Source organism: Trichechus manatus, unplaced genomic scaffold, assembly GCF_000243295.1.
Source record: "Trichechus manatus latirostris isolate Lorelei unplaced genomic scaffold, TriManLat1.0 scaffold00049, whole genome shotgun sequence".
Classification (NCBI taxonomy): domain Eukaryota; kingdom Metazoa; phylum Chordata; class Mammalia; order Sirenia; family Trichechidae; genus Trichechus; species Trichechus manatus.
The window spans coordinates 11,284,157-11,306,631 of NW_004443985.1; the positions used below are offsets into that span (position 1 = coordinate 11,284,157).

Below are 22,475 nucleotides of genomic sequence, written 5' to 3' on the forward strand. Positions count from 1 at the left end.
ATCATTTTCCAAAATGGTTGTAGCATTTTGCATTCCCACCAGCAATGCATAAGAGTTCCGATCTCCCCGCAGCCCCTCCAACATTTGTTATTTCCAGTGTTTTTGATTCGTGCCATAGACTGTAATCTTTACGGGAGCAGATTGCCAGGTCTTTCTTCTGCAGAGCCACTGACTGGCTTCGAACGGCCAACCTTTTGGTAAGCAGCCAAGTGCTTAACTGTTGCACCACCAGGGCTCCTTTATAAATAAGGTAGCTGATTCAGTACAAATCACCAGATCTTCTTGGCCTAGTGTATTGAGAAATCTTCCTCACTCACCTATTTACTTTTAGAGTTTTAAAGTTTTGCGTTAGCTTAGTTTATATTTCTTCAGGTCAGATCAGTGTATTGTACTTTATAAACAGCAGCTTCCACAAAGGGTGAAGGAACTGGATTCTTAGCAGCCAAGAACAGGAACTGTCCTGTTACAGAAACTTGAGATGGGGCTTGGTAGAGTCAGAGGGGAGTCAGCTGTAAAAGTAACCATAATTTTTTTGCATTCATATGAATGCATTCTTTGCTCTAACGGTGATTAAATACATTTGTGACATACTGGGATAGAGGGAGAGAATTAGCATTTTGGACCTTTGAGCTATGTATGTTTATTTGAAATTTGGTAGAAAAAATGTGATTTGGTATACAGTTAATATTGAAAGTATTTCTGTACTTTGTGACCAACAATCATAGTCAGTCCTATTCTGGAATAATACAGGATTTAATGAACTAACACATCCATTCCTTACAAAGTTAAGTATACCGTAACTTGATATTTTTCTCAAGATGGAAATTTGATACTAATGGCTTGGAAGATGCGTAAGAACTTCAGAAGAATGATGTTTTGTGAAATATTAGGATGAATTAATGTTATAAAACAGATGCTACAAAGTATAAAATAATGTTTGAGTAAAAGTATGGAATAGAAGGCTTCTAAAAATTTTTTTTTTTTTTTTTTTTTGCTTTATTCATCAGTATAATTATATGGAAGTGAAACGTTCACTTTATTATGCTGCTGTTAGCTGCCATTAAGTTGACCCCTGACTCATGGCAACCCCATGTGTTACAGAGTAGAACTGCTCCATAGGATTTTTTTGGCTGTAATCTTAGCAGAAGCAGATTGCCAGGTCTTTCTTCTGTGGAGCTGCTGGGTGGGTTCAAACCGCCAACCTTTAGGTTAGTAGCCAATCTGAAGCTGCTTGTGCCACCAGCATTACAGTGATTAAAGTAAGGTGTAGACCCATCAGAAAACTGCCTTATTTTTTAATCAGAATACCCTTTTAAGAATATCCTTTCTCTTCTAATTTTATACCTTTAGCTTATAGGAGCTCAATTAGATGAAGAAACAAGTTCTGTGGGACGAGAACAAGTAAATAAGGCCTACCATGCATATCGAGAGGTCTGCATCGATAGAGATAATCTGAAGAGCAAATTGGATAAAATGGTAAGTTGGTTTAAGAAGAGTTATCTCTAGATTAGAAATGGATTTTCTCCTTCCAAAGCTTAAAGTTAGCCATAAAAGGTTAAATATTTTACATTTGTTAAATAAAAATGTAGATGCTCAGGGCAAAAGTGGAATTTGTTATGATATTTGTAACTTATTTCTGTACAAAATAAATACTTAGTATGTAATGATGTTTAAGCCTTAAATATATCTGGCACTACTAACTTATTTTGAAAAATCATGCCATGGTAGAATTTGTCATTATGTTAAAAAGGGAAAAAAAGCCAGTGAAGGAAATATGCCCTAAGTTAGAAAAAGGAAGGAAGACAAGATTGATGAGAACTGTTTATTTTCCCATCTTGCTTTTAAAGGCTAGAATGAGTTTTTTTCAGTCTGTACCCGAAAAAGAAGATATAATACCAACCTATTGATTTTGTTGAATGTAATTTGGCATTTTCCCTACTTAACTAGAATAAAGACAGCTGTGAATCGTTGAAAGTATTGAATGAACAGCTACAGTCTAAAGAAGTAGAGCTCCTCCAGCTGAGGACAGAGGTGGAGACTCAGCAGGGTATGCCACTTAGTTGTTCTGAATATTCTAACAGAATTGATGCATTCGTTCTTTCTGTGTTATCTCCATTAGCAACTGTCTACATCTGTCTCTAAGACCTTACTTTCTAACTTTTAGGCTTATGTTAATTTCTCTGTTCTGCTTTCATAAAATATCAGCTCATTTTAACTTTCCCTTGCATATAAATTGCACTTTTCTGAGAGAAAATATACTGATTTTTCTTCAGGGCTAGTTTTGTGATGACATAGAGGAGGAGAGGAGCAGTCCCCCATCCTCATCAAAACCTCTTCCCCTGAACTTTCCCTTCCTACTGAATCCATGTCTACACTGTCATGGAATAGTTACAACTGCTTTTTTACTTATTTTTTTCCTTTCTGAAGATTGTTAAAATGTGCAGATGTGATGTTGGGGTGGAAAGTCAGGTCTGAGGGATATGGCTGGTAGCCTGTACCCATGAACACTGACGCGTGGGCCTTTAAGAGACCTTCTGATAGGAGTTGAGATCTCAGGATAGCTGGTTGGGGGTGTTTCAAAATAGAGAGATGAAGGTATTGAGTATTGTGTTCAAGGTCAAGAATAAAACAGTATCCAGTTGTATTGAGTTTTCTACTTTGAAATGTTTATTATAAAATTGTTTTGACACCATGCTATTCCATGTTCCAGGCCTGATGGTCAAACTTTATACTCCCTGAAGGGACCAGATGAAGTGATTAGCTGAGTGCACTTCAGTTTATTATTTATATCACTGTGGTAGCCTTTACTTATGAAAAATAGGAGATTATTATTTGTGTACAATTCTAGCATATGCTTGATTAGTGTAGCATCTTTTAAAATTCCAGACTGGCATATTTGTACTTTAACCTAAACAGAAATGGGGGGTGGCAGTGAGTCATACATTCTAAACCAAAATTACTAGATTTCCTATTCTCATTAGCACAGATCTTTGAAAGTCATTACTTTTGTTTTTAATTATTATACATGTTTCATACTAGCATTTCTATTATCTTCACCAGCATAACCTTCTTGGGATTGCAACCAGTATAGAACGATAACAGTTTTGATGCCTGTCCTTTTTGTAGTGATGAGGAATTTAAATCCACCGTCAGCAAACTGGGAGGTGGAAAAGTTGAGCTGTGACCTGAAGATCCATGGTTTGGAACAAGAGCTGGAACTGATGAAGAAAGAATGTAGCGATCTCAAAATAGAGCTACAAAAATCCAAACAAATGGTACTAAAGAATTATTAAATTGAGAAATTCAGTATTCTGTGTATATTATGTAGGATTTATAGTTGGGTATTAAACCATAAGGAGCCCCGATGGCACAGTGGCTAAAGCACTTGGCTGCTAAGTGTAAGGTTGGCGGTTCCAACCCACCAGCTGCTCCACGGGACAAAGATGTGGCAGTCTGCTTCTGTAAAGATTCACAGCCTTGGAAACTCTATGGGGCAGTTCTGCTCTATCCCATAGGTTGCTATGAGTCGGAATCTACTCGATGGCAATGGGTTTGGTTTGGTATTGAACCACAGAGTTGACAGAAATCTTAACTACTTAGAAAGGGAATGTTCTTATTCTCCGAACAATCCATGTTTATCTACCTTTTAATCATTTCTGCTAAAATTTTATATACTCTGTACTTTTAGCATGATTCCATAATAATATAATTGTGTTGCTTAAAAAAAAACTTAAAATTTATTTATTATAACCAGGGCTTCCAACCAGTTTGTTCTGGTTCGAACCCCTGCTGAGAATTTCCACCCCAGATATACTGAATCAAAATCTACATTTTAACAAGATCCCCAGATGATTCTTATGTATAATAAATTTTGAGAACCACTTGTCTACTAGTGGTTCTCCGAATTGGTCCCTAACCAGCAGCATTAGCATCACCTGGGAACTTGTTAGAAATGCAAATTCTCAGCAGGGGTTCAAACTGGAACAAATAGTTTCATGCCCCAAATAACTCTAACTCCCCTTCCTTGGATTTCCTTAAGTCAGTTTTTTCTCTGTAAAGTTCTAAAGAGAACTCAGGTTTCAAATTTCCCATTTTATTTAACTTAATATTTTGATTAACCTAGACACCACAAGAGGCAACTTGGTTTTTAGAATTCTTTAAAAAAGAAAGAAATTTGTTTTTTTTGCAGAGCCCAGTTCAAATCCACCAGCCGCTCCTTGGAAACACTATGGAACAGTTCTACTCTGTTCTATAGGGTCGCTGTGAGTTGGAATTGACCCAATGGCACCTAAAAACAACAACTTCTAATTCAGAAGTCTTAATAAATTTTGGATAACTTTAACTATCAACGAACAGCTGAGAATTGAGGAACTGGGGAGGGGGCAAATCCTCTGCTGAATTGCTGAGGTGTGGTTAGCCTAAAGTCACCCACAGAACCACAGGCTGCTTCTCAGGTCCTCACCAAGAGTCTGTGTACTATCATACTTTAACGTTCAAGTCTGACAAGCTTGGATGTGTGCCCTGCAGATGTCATAACAGATCACTTCGAGGATTAAAAGAGGAATTGATATAGAAGCAGGGAAATGAGAGAGCAATGCACCATATGCAAAATTTACAATAGTTGTTACAAGACATTGAGGAGCTTAGCAGTCTGGAGTCAAGTAGCCATATACTTCAGTAGCCTCTGTGGACATTCAGAGGAGCCCCATTGGCGCAGTGGTTAAGTGCGTGGCTGCTAACCAAAAGGTTGGCGTTTCAAACTCAACCAGCTGCTCTGCTCCATGGGAGAAAGATGTGGTAGTCTTCTTCTGTAAAGATTACAGCCTTGGAAACCCTGTGGGGCAAATCTACTCTGTCCTGTAGGGTCACAGTTAATTGGAATCGAAATCAATGGCAGTGGGTTTTTGGTTTTTTGGACATTTCATGTATTTCAAATCAAGGGAACCATTTGTATAATTGTTACTTGGTTCAACCATTTTGCCTACTAGAACATTCCAGCACTGTTGAGGGACTGTGTCTCTACCTTAGATTCCTGTGAGATGTCACCATCTGAAAGAACTACTTCCCAAACTTGCTGACTGCCAGCCAGGACTCTGCCCCTAAATCCCCAGCATCCTTAGATGGAGCTTGACACCACTACTTCTATGCTGTAGTCTTTATCAGAGTTGATGACCAGATAAGAATGAACCAAGTGTTAAGAGTAAGATAGCATTCTGCCACGGCCTTAACGAAATGATTCCTTTGCCCTGGTGAGTGAGAACTTACTTTGGAGCCCTGGTAAAAAGGAAGCACTTATACTAAAAGTTGTGTTGACTCTTGTTAGAGCTAACCTGTTTTTTTCCTGTTAGACATCTGAAGTTAATTTTGATCTGTGGCCATACTCCACAGTTCCATCAAAGGCTCTCAGCATCTCGTTCCACAAGCCCAGTTGCCTTAGCCTCAGTGGCCTCATAAAAAGATGTGCTTGTAAGAAAAGCCCTGCACCTTGCAGCTCTGAAGTATACGTTGTTAACATACAGTATTTGAAAGGAAATAATGTAGTAGCTTTTATACCTAGTATTTATTGCATTGTAGAAGCAGTACTGGTTAAGAGTACTAGCTTTGGAATCATAAAAATCCAGCTCATAATTGTGTTTTGCTTATTAGCTGTTCTGAAGTTGTTTTATGTAAAATAGACATTAAATAGCTGTTTGAAGGTTACATTAGATAATATATGTACAGCAGTTAACATATTGGTAGTACGCAGTGTTTTCAATAAGTGAGAGTTAAAAAACAAAACAAAAAACCCCAAAACCTTATTAGGGTAATCCAGAAAAGCAGTGCTTTTAGATGGGTACGTATGAATTTGGTTATAGTTTCAGTTCTTAGTAGTTACTCTTTTCCACTAGATGGAGCTAGGGAATACATTTTGCTTTTAGTTTTATTCAGTATCATAAATCACAGAAACAGACTTTAAGAAATAGAAGAAACTTTAGAAAAATCACTTTTCTTTTACTGATGATGAAATTGAGCATGAGAAACTAAGTAACTTTAGGGGCCAAAGACGAGATAAGGAGGGAATATTTAAAAAGATTGAAACACGGTCCCCAGTTTTACGATTTATTTTTGGTTTGGAGGGGAGGAGATATGAACTAAAGAAATAGTCACAACTAAAACAAATAAGTGAACAGAAGTGCTTTATTTCAGTGTATGAAGGGTTCCAAGTTGAAGTCTTGATGTTATGGGATGTGTACGTTTAAATCGTGTTTCAGTGGTGTTGCTGACCACAATCCTCTGCGATATGGGAATCAAAGCAGGCCACGGAGAGGAATTTATGTTCACCTTAATAGTTTTGCTTTACTTTCTGTAAAACATTATTTTATAGCATTTTCTGAACTGTATAATAGCATCTGTCATTGACATAATACTAAGTTTTCGTTTTTTTTTTTTAGTATTTAATGAACTCAGCTGATGATTAGTGTCTGGCATTAGTGAGGTCAGGGTTCCAGGGTCAATTCTAGACACTGCGAGCCTTTTAGACTTCTTGCATCCCTGAATTTTCCATCTATTTATATTCACAACAGTTGATCCTCAGAAAAGCAGACTCTAGGGCCAAAGAAATAGAAGAACTAGGTCAGTAAAGTGGAGTTTATTTAGAAGACTTGTAAGGCCCGTAAGGGATTCACAATGTGCTATATAGTGTATTAAAGGTTGTGAGAAGTCCTGTAGTATAGAGACCTGTTTACCTTGAACATTGTTTCCAAGATTATGTGACCACGGGGCCCTGCTTATGTCAGACTCCCACTTCGTATGGCACTAGTGTCCTGTAGACACGTTGGGAAAGAAATCCATTTCCATCTTTAGAAAATGGCAAACTGATGACTGTCCAGGAGCAGGGTCTTTGAAGATTAAAGAAAATCCCTTTGAGCGTATTGCTGATGTACGTTAGATTTTCTGAATTTTTAGGAGGTTAGCTGGAAGAATACTTTTCCATCCAAATGCAGATTTTTTTATATAATTGACTTAAGAATGAGGGAGATTTTTATTGTTTATAATACGTTTAAGTATACACTAGTTATAAATATTATTTAAAAATTAATGACACAAGGAAACTGAAAATGACCTGATAATGATTCTTTGATTTCCTTTGGAGAAGAGGGAAGAAAAATGTCCAAAGTCATGTGCCTTGTTTAGTGGTCAAATCTCCCCTAACTTGAGGACCAGTTCTCTTCCCCCTCTCCATAGGACCTCCTAAGATGCAATTTAATTGTTAATTTCTACAGTAGTTAATCGGTATTTTCGAGAGAATCAGAAATCCAAAATGCCTTAACTCCTATAATGCAAAGTATTTTTCATATTTAACTTTCCCAAGTTCACAGTACTCATGAAGTCTTGTGCAGCTTTTAATGGTCAACATTAAAACATATAAGAGATTACGTAAGCAAGAAATAATAAAATTAAATTTTGTTCTCTTCACAGCCCACTTCTGCCATTAGAATTAGTACTTGTGATAGCCATTTTTATGTTACAGACCTTTAAAGGAGAATGCATTGCAGGCAGTTGTACAGAGTTGTCTTAAATATATTAAGTCCACATTTAAATACCCTTTATAGGTTCTTTCTGTCGTATCTACCACCTAAACTACTAACACTTAAAAGTATACAAGGACTTTACGAAGTCCTTGCAAATGGTGAATTAGAATTCATAGCAAGTTATTTTGTTGTCTGTGTGGAAGGAAGAAAGTTACACTGATCCTTTTAAACAGTAACCTGTAAACTTTGGCTCTTTTTTGTAATAAAAAGAGTGAAATACCAATACACTTCCATTTCTCATGGAATTCCTTCATCTGTATCTTGAAAAAAACAGTAATTTGAGAAGAAAGTTTTTACTGTCATTGAATACAGATTTCAGATTGGTACCCTCAGAAATAATATATGAGACTCCAAATTCTTTTTCATGGGACCAGTTTTATTTTTAAATAAAACTAAAGCATTAATGTCTTTAAATAATTGGAAGTAATTTAGAAATATCTGATACAGGTTGTAGGTATTTCAGTGAAATTGAATAAAAAATCTAGTCTTATGCTGTAGAATTACAGATGTATTCTGTAAAAGCTGAAAACATCTCTGGCAGTAAATTCTTGAAAAGTAATATAACAATTACAACATTTTAAGTTTTTCTTTTTTTTTTTTTTTTAAAACAAATGACAGGATCTGTCTCAAGAAGACAATCTGAAGAGCAGGGATCTCCAAAGACTAAGCATTTCAAGGTATGACCATTCTTCAACATTAAAAATACATGTTCTCTTCTTCTGTAGGCCACTTTGTGTAGGTACTTAGGTTTCTGTTATGATTTTATCTTGAAAAAAAGAAGAATGGATACTGAATGTAATCTTTGACCATCATATATTTTAAAAAAAGTTTAACCTATTAACAATAAGCTTGAACTTTATTAGTAGAAAAGCCCATATGTGATGCCTTAAACAAAAATTTTGAACATCTGGTAATATTTTAAATATAATTTTAAAAAGCTAGGTATGTAGAGGTATTCTGTAAGAAATCCTGATTTTGTGCTTAAAGAACTGTACATTCCAGAAGAAAACAAAAGACACAAGGAAAATTTTAGTCCAAAGGACTAATGGACCAAATGAACCACAGCCTCCACCAGCCAGAGCCCAGAAGAACTAGATGGTACCTGGAGACTACCACCAACTGCTCTGACAGGGATCACAATAGAGGGTTCCGGACAGAGGGGGAGAAAAATGTAGAACAAAATTCAAATTCACAAAAAAAGACCAGACTTACTAATCTGACAAGAGACTGGAGGAACCCCTGAAACTGTGGCCCCTGGATACCCTGCTAACTCAGAACTGAAGCTACTCCCCAAGTCTACTTTTCAGCCAAAGATTAGACAGACCTATAAAATAACAACACATGTGAGGAACGTGCTTCTTAGTTCAGTCAAGTACACGAGACCAAATGGACAACACCTACCCAGAAGCAAAGAGGAGAAGGCAGGAAGGGACCGGAGAACTGGATGAATGGACATGAGGAGCCTGGGGTGGAAAGGGGGAGAGCGCTGACACATTGCAGGGATTGCAACCAATGTCACAAAACAATTTGTATATAAACTTTTGAATGAGAAGCTAATTTGCACTATAAACTTTCACCTGAAGCACAAAAGGGGGAAAAAAAAAAAAAAAAGAATTATTATCCATTCCAGTAATATCCCTATCTTAAGGGCAAATTTGAACAATTAAATCTTTTGTAAAGCATGAACTATCCTCTTAGGGTAAAAACAAAAGTAGCTATCAGATTTCATGTACTTTACTTCAACCTTTTTTTCTCAAATGTATCATATTTACTTAAGTTACGTGCTTTAAATTTATCTGATAATGTTGTTTCTGTTGTATTAGCATGGCTTCTCGATGCAGATACCCTCCATCCAGTGATACCCTCCATCCAGTGAAAACTAAACAGATTTGACTTAATTGTTAAACCTTGTTTGATTATTTGGCTTCCAAAGTTTACTGACCTAAGTAAATAATGTGAATTGTCTCCTACCTTTCAAAACCAGACTTGGGAGAAATGATCAAGGGAAACAATTTGAGAAAATGATATCCAGCCAATCTTGAATATGAGCAGTGGCAAGCTTTCTCTCATAACGGGCCAGCTAGTAAATGTTTTGGGCTTTGTGGACCATACAGTCTCTGTCAGAACTACTCAACTCTGCCATTCGAACTGTACTTCACTTATGCCTTCAACTTTTACAGCAAGGAAGTTTATCCTTTTTTTAAAAACAAAAAAAACCAAGTGTCTAGTACAATGTCTGTGTAAGCTATTTCTCAAGGTTGTAGAGAAGGAACATTTTTGCCTTAAAGGACTTGCTTTTCATCTCAAATTATAAAAGTTCTGTGACCCATGTGATATCATTTAAGCATATCTTCTTTTCTCCAGTTAACCTAGGTGTCTTACTAATTTTGCTATATTTGTCAATTTTATAAGGTACTTTAAATCATTTTGGAAAGAGGCAGGGAACAAATAAATATGTTAGAGTCAGAGTTGGTCAAATAAAGGGGCTGTGTTGTGTATGAGAAGTACATGATATAGAATGAGACTTCTCTCACTTATGTGGGGATTATTTTAATTTTGATCAACAGTTTCACTGAGAATAACTTTAAAAGCTGATCACCCTCCAAAAAAATATGTTTGAAGGCATCACGTAATTTACAAGATAGTGAAGAATTTATAGGCTAGGATTTAAGGGAGGATTAAAACCCAAGGAGGTAAACCCAGTTTTTTGAGGCTGTTTTTCCCCTGGAAGCATTTGCTGAGTTTTGAAAGGGTGCTTTTTGACAGTCTCAAAATGGGCTAGGTGAACAGGGATTGGAATCCAGTGCCACGGGCACGGAGTTGGCCTTGGTGAAGTCACCTCCCATTAGGTTGGGACCCTGAAGGGCTGCACCTTAGGACAAGCATGAATTGGAACTAGGCCTGCCAGTACAGTACAGCTTAGTATCACATCATCTCAGTCTCTCACATAGAATTAAAGTGATTCCAAAGTGTTAATGTTCCCAAGTATATAGCCAAAGCAAAAGTAAATACTCCCTGGAAGAAGATAATACTTTAAGCCTCCCACATTCAACCAAAAATAAGAAGGACTGTTAGGAGACAAGACAGCATAGACAAAAACCAGCAAAGGATAGAGATATATCAAAAAAAGGCACGAGATATTGACGTTATATAGTTCACTTACTTAAAAAAAAAAGCTATTCTTTCTATGTTTCACGGAGATGATTAAAAAAAAAAAAAGATTGAGGATTTTGAGAGAATTGGAAAGTAAAAAAGAACCAGTAGGGGTTCTATGACTGAAAAATACAGTAACTGAAATTAAAACCCAGTAGATGGGTTTAGCAGCAGACAGAAGACAATATCCAGAAAATCTACAGATTCGGTTCTTAAGAAACTGAAATCATTATTTTTGATAGGTGTGCCCTTATACAAGCAGTTAAGTCATTTCATTTATCGACACTGGGTTTATTAGCTTAGAGGGCACATTTAGATTGTAGCATTGATCAAAACTAACTTTTGAAGGAAAAAAAATAGGAAAGGTGGCTTTTTTCAGACTAACAATACTTGTACAGAGCTAGAATTGTGACTTCATTTGCAATCTTGAATACTCAGACTAACACGACTTGTACAGAGCTAGAATTGTGACTTCATTAGCAATCTTGAATACTCTAAAGCTCATTATATCAGGGCATCAGCGGAGAGAAATCATTTTCTAAAAGTTACTGTATGTTAAAGCCATACCCTGGGCATGGTGTAACTGTGTAACTGAAGCGTGTCCTAATAGCTCCCCTAGTGCTCAAGTATACTTCTGGAGTTTTTGCACATTGATTTGCATTTCTTATATAGGCGGTGTGAATTGCATAACTTACTAGGTTTCCCTCTTCTCATTAGCAACTAGAGAACTTTATAACTAAATTTATGGCCTATTCTTAGCAAACTTTGTATCATGTATTTTAATGTTAGCCTTATTTCTGACTACATTTTGTCTTTTTTTTCTTTACCTTGTCATTTATACCTGGTTTTAGTTTATATTGTGTCTTATCATTCTTTATAAAATACTTCATTCACTTTTAAATGGGGACACCCAGATGATGAAACTTTAGATGTTTTTAAGGATTACTTTTAAGTTATTTGGAAAACTTCCCCTTTTGGAACACTTTTTTTTTTTTTTAATTTCTTCCATCATATTGCCAGGCACGTGAGGTACTACTGTATTGTTTCCTTAAGACAGAGTGAATTCTTTAATTACTGGAGAACTTTTATGACATGCACCACGTAAAGCATTATTCAACAGTCGCAGCTCTGCCTGTTAGAGACGTGGCCAGTGTCTTGCCAGTGCACTGTTTCTGTTGTCAGTTTTTATCATTGGTTGCTATTCTTGAACCAGATGTAGGTATGGAGTTACTGTGTTTATTTTGTTCATCATCTGTAAACTTACATTGTGGAACTATGTTACAGATGGCTTATTAAAACATAGGTTTAGTGTTTTCAAACTGAGCTGTGTTCCCTTTGTTTTAAAAAAAACACACAAAATTTCATAACTTAGAACAAAGTAGAACATACCAGAGTGCATCACATGTATTCACTAGATCTTATAACTTGTTCTTTGTGTTGTAATGTTTCCTTGCTGTGCCTTGTAGTCAAAAAAACTTTGAAAACCACTAGTTTGAGAGAGTCACAGTTGTCAAAACACGCATTTCTAAGTCTATTAACTCTTGGCTATGAATAACCCATACCTTAATGGTAGTTCCTCTGGGGGAATGTAATAGTTCAGTAACTAAAAGTTAAATAAAAATATGTATGGCTGAAGTAGAAACTCAGTTAAGTAGATTTTTCTAATACAGTGAATATTCACTTCAGTGAATGTTAAAGAGAGTAAAATGTCTAGTGTCAGTTAAGAAAACTGGGCTTTTACACAGCTTTTCTTTGTAAGTTGGATGTGTACTAGTTGAAATGTGAATAAGCAGATTTCATTACATATAAATTTTAGAGATGTGAAATCTTATCTGGGGCTGAAAAGGTCGTGTTGGCAGTTCAGTGTGTTACAGATGCTTGGTCAGTGTATGACGATGCTATCTAAACGGCAGGCATCAGCGGTTACTAGACTGGATAACTGAAGGACAGCTCTGAGCAACAACATGATAAAGGAACTTCTCCTCCTGAACCTGTTTCCTCAGGCACACAGTGAAGTTACCCAGTCTGCCGAGGTGGTGTGAGAATCTGGCTGACCTGCCTAGCATGCAATAAAATGCTCAACTATCATTTTTTTTCCTATTTTATCTGTTTTAATTTTTAGGGTTCTCATTTGGGATGCTTTAGTGTTAGATTTAAAAAAATTTCAAGTTAACTTCCTTATAGACAACTTACACTTTTATACTTATATCTCATAACTTATTCTGTGTGTTGTAGTAAGATTTTGCTTGTATGGGGAACGGAGACTGAGGGGAGAGGGCATGAGGGGGCAGTTTACAGATAGTCTCAAAAATACCTAGATAAGTAAAGAGGGCTAGTTTGAAACCTGCTAAATATGTGTGGGATGAAAACTTGCCTTTTCCAATCTCAATCAGTGGTTTGAATATTTTACTTAAGTAGGTAGAATTAAAAATAAATTCTTACATACTATCAGAACCTTGAAGACTAAAATTTTATTATGGTCTGTAAAATTTCACTAACTGCCATTACTTTTTTATCCACAAGAGGGAGAGCTTAGACTTGGTGATAATTTTAGATTTTTATCTCTGTAGTTTTCAATTCAGGTGACATTAAAGACAATAGAAAAAAGATCTAGTTTTCAGTTTAACCGAATTTATAAGCAGTCTTCATTAAATTGAATTGGAAAATGTACTGTACACTGCTTTAACATCTCTATTGTAATTGGTTTTTATTTTACATGCCTAGCTATCTATGAAATAATTCTTAGATGCGTTTGTTATTTCAGTGCCCATGTACTGTCTTCAGCATTTGCTTTTCTTTTCTCCAAGTCAGATAGTAATTTACTGTCTCATGCCAATAATAATAAAACCAACTATTTTTAAACTGTATTATTCATATCATGACTGCCCACCTGAATTAGCACGTGTACAGTGTTTACACTTACTGCTCTGTAGTATGAGTAACTCTTTGGAAAGCATATCGAATGCCCAGAGTTGCACCAAGGAGCCAACAACTCTCTTCACACTTAAGACAGGTTCCTATATGAAACATTCATTGTAGCAAACATCTCAAATGTTTACTGGCAAAGCAAAGGTGGTTAACTAATTTTTGTGAAGTAATCACTTCCCACCTATCAGAAACCTGCAAAAAGCCCTGTGATTGTGATTTTTTAATACACTAAAATGAGACTAATCTTCCCAAAAAGCAAAAAAAAAAAAACACCCCAATGTTAGTAAAAGCAGAGTATAGAGTTTATTCTGCTGCTTTTGAAAGAATTAGTCCGAGTGGAATGGAAATATTTTCACCCCCCCAAAAAAAGGTATTTAACTTTACATAATTCAGAATAATTCAGTTTTTGAATGTACCTGTTGCTTCCTTAATTGGAGTAGGATATTAGATTTCGTTATCAGGGATGTTATCCCCTTGAAGTCTGTTTAAAGGTTTTTGTTTATGGTTAAGCATAAATTTAAGTATGAGGTCATATACGTTTGTGTAATTTGATTTCTATACTACTGAAAATACACTATCTTTAAGAGGTAATAATGATTGTTTGAATGCTATTAGATCCATTATTCCTACATTTAATAGTTTATGCGTTCTTGTGCAAATAATATGTTGAAGATTTCAATTCACAGAGTTGGCAGCTGAGAGCCTAAAAAGAAGAAAATCATGAATATAACAATATGTTTAAAATGGAAAACTGAAACCTGTAAACATTAGGTTTAAAGTACCTCATTTATAGTTTGTTATAAAAATATTACAGGCATTTGTGAAGTTTTTACTTCTGTTTCACTGAATCTTCCCTTTCTAGATTCTTTTCCCTTACCAGGAAATCATCTGGCTCTTCATGTCTGGAGCTGTCATGTCACATTGGTTTAGAACCAACAATATGAGACAGCCCAGTCAAACATAAAAGAATGTAATGTATGAAACCTAAGTTTATTTTAATGTGGGCTTGGGTATACATTTACCAATTGACATACTGTTTTAATTCACATCATCAAAAGGGAATGATTAGGAGATAAACACAAATGTAAAATCATACATGAATGAGTGTAACTTTATTCTTGATCGGATTTGCAAGTAAGGAGCATATTTCTTACTATTAATTATATTTAAACCACTGTACATACTAGGCTACAAAAAAAAAAATCTCAATTCTGAGAAGAAATCTAGAAGAAACTCTTGTTGGTTAGAAATTTTCTTTTATAATACCCTTCTGTTTAATACAGTGCAGGTAATTGCTAGAGATCAGAAGGACAAGTTATTCTTATGAGATCTTTTCACTTATTTTAGTGCCCTAATTAAATATTCAGTTAAATTATTTAATGAGGAATTTTTAATGTATATATTATCTCAAAATTAATTTTAGCAGAAATACAGATCTGCTTATTTCTCTTTTAAAGTTGTTCCCTTCTGTCCACAAAGAGAATAATGACCATTTTTTTGGAAACCTGTATTTCAGTGATAATATGCAGCATGCATACTGGGAACTGAAGAGAGAAATGTCTAATTTACATCTGGTGACTCAAGTACAAGCTCAACTACTGAGAAAACTGAAAACCCCAACTGCAATCAAGAAAGGCAAGTCACTGTTTGCCGGAAACCACTGATTCCAGCCAAACTGTTTGAAAAGCAACTAGCTATTGTATCTTATCAAAATCTCATCAGATGAGTTTGATAAACCAAAATATATGTAGTAAGTTCCCAGCCTGCCTATTCTCTGCTTTGGCTTCAGTCTCACACTGGTCAGCTTCGCACATAAAGGTGTTGCTGATGTGTTTTCTCTCAGTACTGTATTCTTTCCCCTTGTGGCTTCTTTCTCAGCCAGGTGTTGCTTATGTGTATAAGGCTGAGGTGTTAAGTTTGCTCTCGTTGACCTTTAACCACAACTACCTCATATATTACAAAAAAAAAAAAAAGGACACCAAATGCTGTTTTTCATTCCAGGGCTACAGAATACACCAAAGACCTACCTTTTTAAACTGTTTAAAAAATAATAATTTTGATTTTTTTGGTTGGGTTGTTTTTTTAACCAGACATTGCAAACTTAATTGTTCTTTCCATAAAAGCCACATTGTTTAGAACAGAGACTAGTTGCTTTCTCCCCATCCCCTTCTACCCAACAAAATTTTCAGGGCTTTGCCTTTCTTTCATAGTTAACTGCTTAACTGATCAAAATTCTTGAGTTTTGTCTAACAAGTTGTGGGTACATTGTCAGAGCTATTTTTGTATCTCAGAAAAATTAGTGCATTTTTACCTCAAATTGCATAATGGGTATATATCTCAAAAGTTGTGTAATACAAATTTGAGTGCCCTAAAATTTACTTTTTAAAGAAATGTGACTTTTTATGAAAAATAATCACTACCTAATTGTGTTTATAAATATGTTACAGGAAAATGTTACATATTGGGAAAGAAAACAATTCAGAATAGGGGATATATTCCTTGAAGTTTCTGGAGAGTTGCTCATGAATCAGACAACATACTGTGGTATTTTAGCAGGCGCAGTGGTTAAGAGAGAGCTATGGCTGCTAACCAAAAGGTTGGCACTTTGAATACACTAGCCGCTCCTTGGATGCCCTATGGGGCAGTTCTACTCTGTCTTACAGGTCGCTATGGGTCGGAATTTTGACTCAGTGGCAACAGGTAACAGGTAGCTTACTTCCTGGTTAAGTTTGAATTCCCCAGTGGTGAGGATTCTGTCTGAGGAGACCATAAGTTGATGGTGGAAATAAAACTTCTTAATAGAGACTCAGAGTAATTTTACATGGAGTTTTTAGTGTGGCTATTTGCTTATGGAATAAATATGAGGAAAAATGCTTTTTCCATACTTGGAAATAACTCATTGTTTTGTCCCTTCCAAGCTGGTGAGTGATATATCTTCTGGTGCTTTGGACCATAAGTTTCCTAAGCGCATTTTCATGAACATCGGCAGGCTCAAGGTCATAACCACTCACCACAGAGCTCACTGCTATACTAGATCACCTTCTTTCCCTGACCTACATACCACCTTTATCCAGAAGCTGAACGCTGTTATTTCCAACCCTCCCCTGCCCCTGTCTCTACCTCCCAGAAGAAGCCAATGAGGTATTATAATGTGGTTCAACTTGTTTCTTGTAAAACCACACAGAGTCAAGCCTTAGTTTCACTTGGCATCTTTCTTGAACTCAAAATTAATTTATCTTTCCCACCCTGGTAGGTTAAGCTGAATGGGGAGAAAAAACTTACACTACCATTATGCTGGCAATGACTAAATAATAGATATAGAGCAGTCTTAGTTTTCTAAGCCAGTGCATGTGTACTAAACACATTTTTTGACTTTTTTTTCCAGTTGACCAGAACAGAATTTACATTTATTATTTATATATCTTTACAGGAAACAATTATTTTAAAGCTTTTATTTAAACTATCTTTATCCACAAAAGCCTTTGAATATACATTAAAACTTATATAAAACTTCATTTGGGTCTTACCAATTCACAACATAATGTAATTATTTGTGAAATAAATGTATTTCTGGACCACCTATGTATTTCTGGACCACCTATGGATAAAAGGTTTGAATAAGGAAAAGAATACTATATTTAGCTAAAAAATATTATAACTTAAGAACCACCTTCTTAATCCCCACTGACACGTCAACAGTCCTCAAGTCTCTTCTCTGAGCCATGATAAAAGCCAAGAATAGGACCTTGACTTGTATTTTAACTTAGTTTTCAACCATTAAATGAAATTCTTCATTCCTCCTTAGTGCTCTTTGATATAGGTGAGACAGGAATACCTGAACCCACTTTACAGATGAGGAGAGTGACACTTGGAGCAGTTAAGTGACTTACGTGAAGCCACAATGTCAGTAAATAGCTGATCCAGGATTAGAACTTCCAGGTCACAGTGCTTCAGTCATCCAAATTAATGAAGTGTTACAGTGTTTTATGATCACAAATACCTTGAAAACTGACATCTAGCCTGTGCTTTCCTTTTAGCCTGTGCCCCGGTAGGATGTGTTGAAGACCTTGGGAGAGACAGCACAAAACTGCACTTGACAAATTTTACTGCAACGTACAAAAGACATCCTCCTCTCTCACCAAATGGCAAAGCCTCTTCTCATGCCACATCTTCTCCTTTGCCAGGCGATACAAAGATTTTATCAGAGAAAGCAATTCTCCAATCATGGACAGATAATGAGAGAACCATTCCTTGTGATGGTACAAACTTTCAGGAACACAACTCCTATGGCAGAAATTCCCTGGAAGATAATTCTTGGGTGTTCCCAAGCCCTCCTAAATCAAGTGAGACAGCATTTGGAGAAACTAGAAGCAAAATTTTGCCTTTACCCAACCTGCCACCACTGCATTACTTGGATCAACATAATCAAAACTGCCTTTATAAGAGTTAATTCTGAAGAGATTCATGATTTGGCCAAAAGGATGCTGTATCTCCCTCATTGGTTCTCCCCAAGAAATTATTTAACAAAGTGAAAGTGGATTTTGATTAAAATTTTGCAGTTTTTCAGTATATATACATTTGTACATACTGTATCATAATTATGTAATTAATTTTGAATACCCTCCAGCTCCACATTCTGGCAAAGAATCAGATAAATGCTACTAATAAATTACTTAAGGTGTTTCAAAAAGACTGTTTTTTCCTTTGATTACAGTTGTTCTGAAGTTCAGCCTCTCAGATAAAGAATGGAATTGGAAGTTTTTAGACTGGCTTTACAAAGCGTGTTGATATGCCTAAATATATTCATTTATAAAAATACTCAACGAGGTCAATCTATGGACTCGTGTAAGTTGTTTCAAACTGCATGAAAGTAAAGGGCAATGTGAATAGGTTTATTTCTGCTGACCTTACGATACATAAAGATAGGAAAAATATTACAGTGGAATAATATTACAGTGGAATAATAGTATCTAGGTTATTCCATCTCTATATGCCATTGTGTTTAAAATTTAAAATTGCTTCTTAATCACAATATTGTTTGTTAATAGTTTTAGAATTGCAATTTGATTTCTAAGATTCAAAATCACTTGATCATGGAAGTCAACTTTGTCCCGGTACATTCTTCAAGTCATAATTGAAAAATATGATGGAATAGTTATAAAACTGTGTTGTGTGAATAAATTCTTATAAACTTATACATCCAATTAGAAGTAGAAAAATTAACAAAGATTTCACTCTGATCTGTCCCTTTAGTGGTCCACAATGAAAATCTAAATATATGTGTATAATTGTATAAAGTCATCTTCTCCAGAGGGACTACAGCTGCTTATAGAACGGCTTACAAATACTGGGCTTTATTTTGAAATACAACATTTTACTCATGTAGGTGATTTTTAATTAATTGAATTAGGAATTTTAATTCTAGAAATCAAATTTTGTACCATACTGAGACAGTACAATCATGAAATGTCCCAAATCTTTCATTCTAGGCCTATCATTTATAAACAAGTAAGGAAATCACAAAAATGGCTTCACATGGAAATTTATGGGGGAATCTAAACTTCAGGGTGGAGGTATTAAGAATATTAACAATATAATGTATTACTTGCTTCATATACCTTTCGCCTGGGCATGAAGTGTTTCATGTAGGGGGCCTTCATTCTTTTTGATAGACTGTTTCCTATCTCTTGAACTCAAAACAGTATCTCAAATCTCTTCTGCTGTATTACTGAGTAGCATACATACATAAACAGTGCTCACTGTTCACGAGATATTTTCATCTTTCTATTATCTTATTCAAGCTCATCTGTGATTAATGGAATTTGTGTCAGATGCTGGAATTTATTCTGACCAATGAACACAGCTGACTCAAGGGGAGTACAATCTCTTGCCAACTAATAGAACAAAACTCAATATGCATAAAACAAATACCAGGCTCCAAGCTTTAGCTGAAAGAAGCAACTACCTGTGTAACAACAAAGCAGCAGAAACCATTTCTCATGTGGCTGCATAGGCTGTATATGATATCTAATCTCCAACATAGCTTACTGGTTTGCCTTTTTTTTAAACCAAATTGGAAACTTTCCTTTGTAAAGAAAATTAAGTCTTACGAGATAATGTCTTGATTAATGTTTTGAACAATGCGAAGAACTGTTTCATTAAAATAAATTATTTTTGTTTGAAATTGAAGTGGGTGTGAAATATTGTCCTTGCCTGTGTATTCCAAGGTCAAGCACTAAAATTTTAGTTGTTAATCTGATTCATATAACAGACATTTGTCTTGCTAATCTTTAAACCAACTTCCTTTGGGGAAAAGCTTTTCCATCTAAACAACAATAATACCTATCAAACAGGTATGCTAGAAAGTCAGTGGTTGAATGTTCTTCACAGTTTAAGTGCTAAATAAACATGTAAGACTCTTTAGTAAGAAAAGGTTAACCAAAAAAATTTTTATCCCCATCAGAAATTTCTGAATGTACACTCTTAAGTACTAAGATTAAAAAATAAATGAGTGGTCTCTCAGTACCTTAAAATCGGTTTAAAATTGAAACATTTATGTAGACCTCTTCCATACTAGCTAAGACTCGCTCCAAAGAGATTCCCTTGAATATCTCTAATCTTCAGATTTCTTTTTATAGTGATAAGTCAACACATCCATAACTCAACAGAATGAACAGAAAGATAGCTAACAACAAAAAAGCCACCTATTCCTTTTGATCCCTTATTAGCTAAAACAATATTTACATCTTCTCTAAAAGGACAACTTTTTATTGAGGAACTGAATTCACAAGTAGAGCAAGAACATACCTATGTGGGAAAAATTAGAAAACAAAAATAGGGGGGAAATCAAAGACTTATCCAGATCTTATCCAGAAAGGCTACTTGGAGAAGGTAGATCTTTAGGGGTAGAAAACCTGTGGATTGCCACTTACTAGGGAATAATCTAAGCAGAGGCACAAATAAGCAAGTATGACACATCTGAGGCATACACACAAGTCAGAGAAGTAGACGCAAGTATGGATGGGTAGGTATTCTGAAAACTATGTTGAGTGGTTTTGTTTTTGATATGATAAAGAGGTATGAATACATCATGCTACACAACCTAATAGTCTAGTGCCTATGGGGAAAGTGACATTTCCCTATGGGGAAAGTGACATTCCACATAAAATTGAAGACGGTCCCTTTGATTTTAATCTAAATTGTAAAATAGTGACAGATCATATAGTTCCCTAGCTTCTAAAAAGTAACTTTTTTGGTTTTCTTCATTCAGACCATCATTAAAAACAAGAACTAAGGTCCTGTGTTCCAGGAAATACACCAATGCCAAAAGGCCAACAAGAATACAGACTTGTGTGCCCCTATGCTACATGGTCTCTAGCTTTCTACATTTACTTTGCTTTTGCCTGGTGTAGTAATCTTCCTCCTTTTGCTCTGTGACATGGGAAAATGTGGCTTCTATTTCGAATAAGAGTAGTTTTCTGAGGGATTCACTGAGTAAAATGTGGAACTTGAACAGCCATTGGTCCTTTAGGGTCTTATTTGCTTTAACTAAGTTTTTTATAAAAAATAATCAGATCTATTTCATGGGAATGGGGCCAAAGTTAAAACTTGTCCTAGTGTGCAGTAATTTCTGTGATTTTAATGAGGACTGTGTAAATATGCTAAGATTTACCAATTTTGAAACTGGTTAGAATCAGGTATAATAGCTGTGGTGAATGTGAATTAATGGGGAAAAAAGAGCAACTTTTAACTGCTACACTGGGACAAATTTTTTATACTAGCTCCTGAGACCATTAGTGTGTTACAAAATGGTAATTCATGTTTATGAAGAAGACCTTTTAAAATGAAAGGTTAAAACATTTTCAGTAGCCAAGTTAGCAGGTCAAGGAACGTCATAATGCAAAGATGTAAGTAAAATTAATTCATGTAAGTACTTTTATTTATGTTTCTAAATAAGGCTTTACTATTACTAATAATGACTAACAAAGAGCATTTACCGTGTCTGAGGCACTGTTCTATACACTTAACTTACCTGCAATACTCAGTAAACCCTTACAACCATGTGAGACTCTTAATCCATGGTTGCATAGCTAAAAAAGTGGTAGAACCAGGGAGGATTTGATTTCACCACTCTGCTGTACTGTCTAGTTATTAGCACCTCTGAAGGCCGTCCATTCCTGCTTTGCTTTAGGTTTGGTTTCTGTGAATATCCTATACAATGGAAGAGAATACTGTAAGATCAACATGGAACTCTAAGAATTAGCATCACTGTTGTAGAACTATGGTTCTGGAAAAATCTATTAAAAATCCAGAATGATCAGAAAAACCATATCCCATTTCACTAATTACTCCTAGCCCATTAATAAACTGGAATTTTTGAAATAAAAAAAAAAAACAAAACTTTATTTCGGACAAAATTAACATTTCCATAATTTAGGATAAAGCAAAAAACACTTCCTTGATTCCATTAATAGAGTGATTGTGCCTTCTGTAAATACAAGAATTCCTGAAGGTCATTTAAATATTTGCCTACATGCTTGTGGGAAGCTTCTGTAGCCTTTTCTTGGCAGGAATTCCAGTTTTTCTGAATTCTTCCCTTTCTTTCAGGTATTCCATTTTGCACTCTTCATAAAAAGCTGGATCATTATAGCTACAAAAAAGAAAAGAAAATCTCCCTTTAAAATGAATGAATAACTTTGCAAGCTTTTAATATAACCTCACTTTAATAATATTCAGGCATCTAGTTCATCAAGCTCAATCTTTTTTTTTTTTTTTAATTGTTATAATTAAATGAAGTTTACATTTCAAGGTAGTCTCCCACAC

The 22,475-nt window shown here is 35.4% G+C and overlaps 2 protein-coding genes across 9 annotated transcripts in view; one reads left to right on the forward strand and one right to left on the reverse strand.

Annotated features, from left to right (window-relative positions):
* AZI2 (5-azacytidine induced 2) overlaps positions 1 to 19,863 on the forward strand; it is a 33,460-nt gene extending 13,597 nt beyond the window's left edge. For 2 of the 3 annotated variants that reach the window (XM_004377365.2, XM_023732254.1), the window contains exons 3-8: positions 1,351 to 1,476; positions 1,948 to 2,047; positions 3,127 to 3,275; positions 8,190 to 8,248; positions 15,169 to 15,287; positions 17,690 to 19,863. In XM_004377365.2, coding sequence (XP_004377422.1) covers positions 1,351 to 1,476; positions 1,948 to 2,047; positions 3,127 to 3,275; positions 8,190 to 8,248; positions 15,169 to 15,287; positions 17,690 to 18,102 — 966 coding nt within the window. In that variant the 3' untranslated portion in view covers positions 18,103 to 19,863. Of the gene's footprint in view, positions 1 to 1,350; positions 1,477 to 1,947; positions 2,048 to 3,126; positions 3,276 to 8,189; positions 8,249 to 15,168; positions 15,403 to 17,689 lie in introns of all 3 variants that reach the window. The other variant, XR_002824280.1, reaches the window with a different exon arrangement.
* The window catches only part of CMC1 (C-X9-C motif containing 1), a 101,146-nt gene continuing 82,584 nt past the window's right edge, over positions 3,914 to 22,475 (reverse strand). For 3 of the 6 annotated variants that reach the window (XR_002824281.1, XR_002824283.1, XR_002824282.1), the window contains exons 4-6: positions 22,186 to 22,302; positions 21,685 to 21,863; positions 8,146 to 8,337 (exon numbers count right to left, since the gene is read on the reverse strand). Coding sequence is in view for 3 of the 6 variants with exons in the window: in XM_023732255.1 (XP_023588023.1) it covers positions 6,555 to 6,585; positions 22,186 to 22,302 (148 nt within the window). In the remaining 3 variants the exon portion in view is untranslated. Of the gene's footprint in view, positions 6,586 to 8,145; positions 8,338 to 21,684; positions 21,864 to 22,058; positions 22,303 to 22,475 lie in introns of those variants that run through there. The other 3 variants (XM_023732255.1, XM_023732256.1, XM_004377366.2) reach the window with 3 other exon arrangements.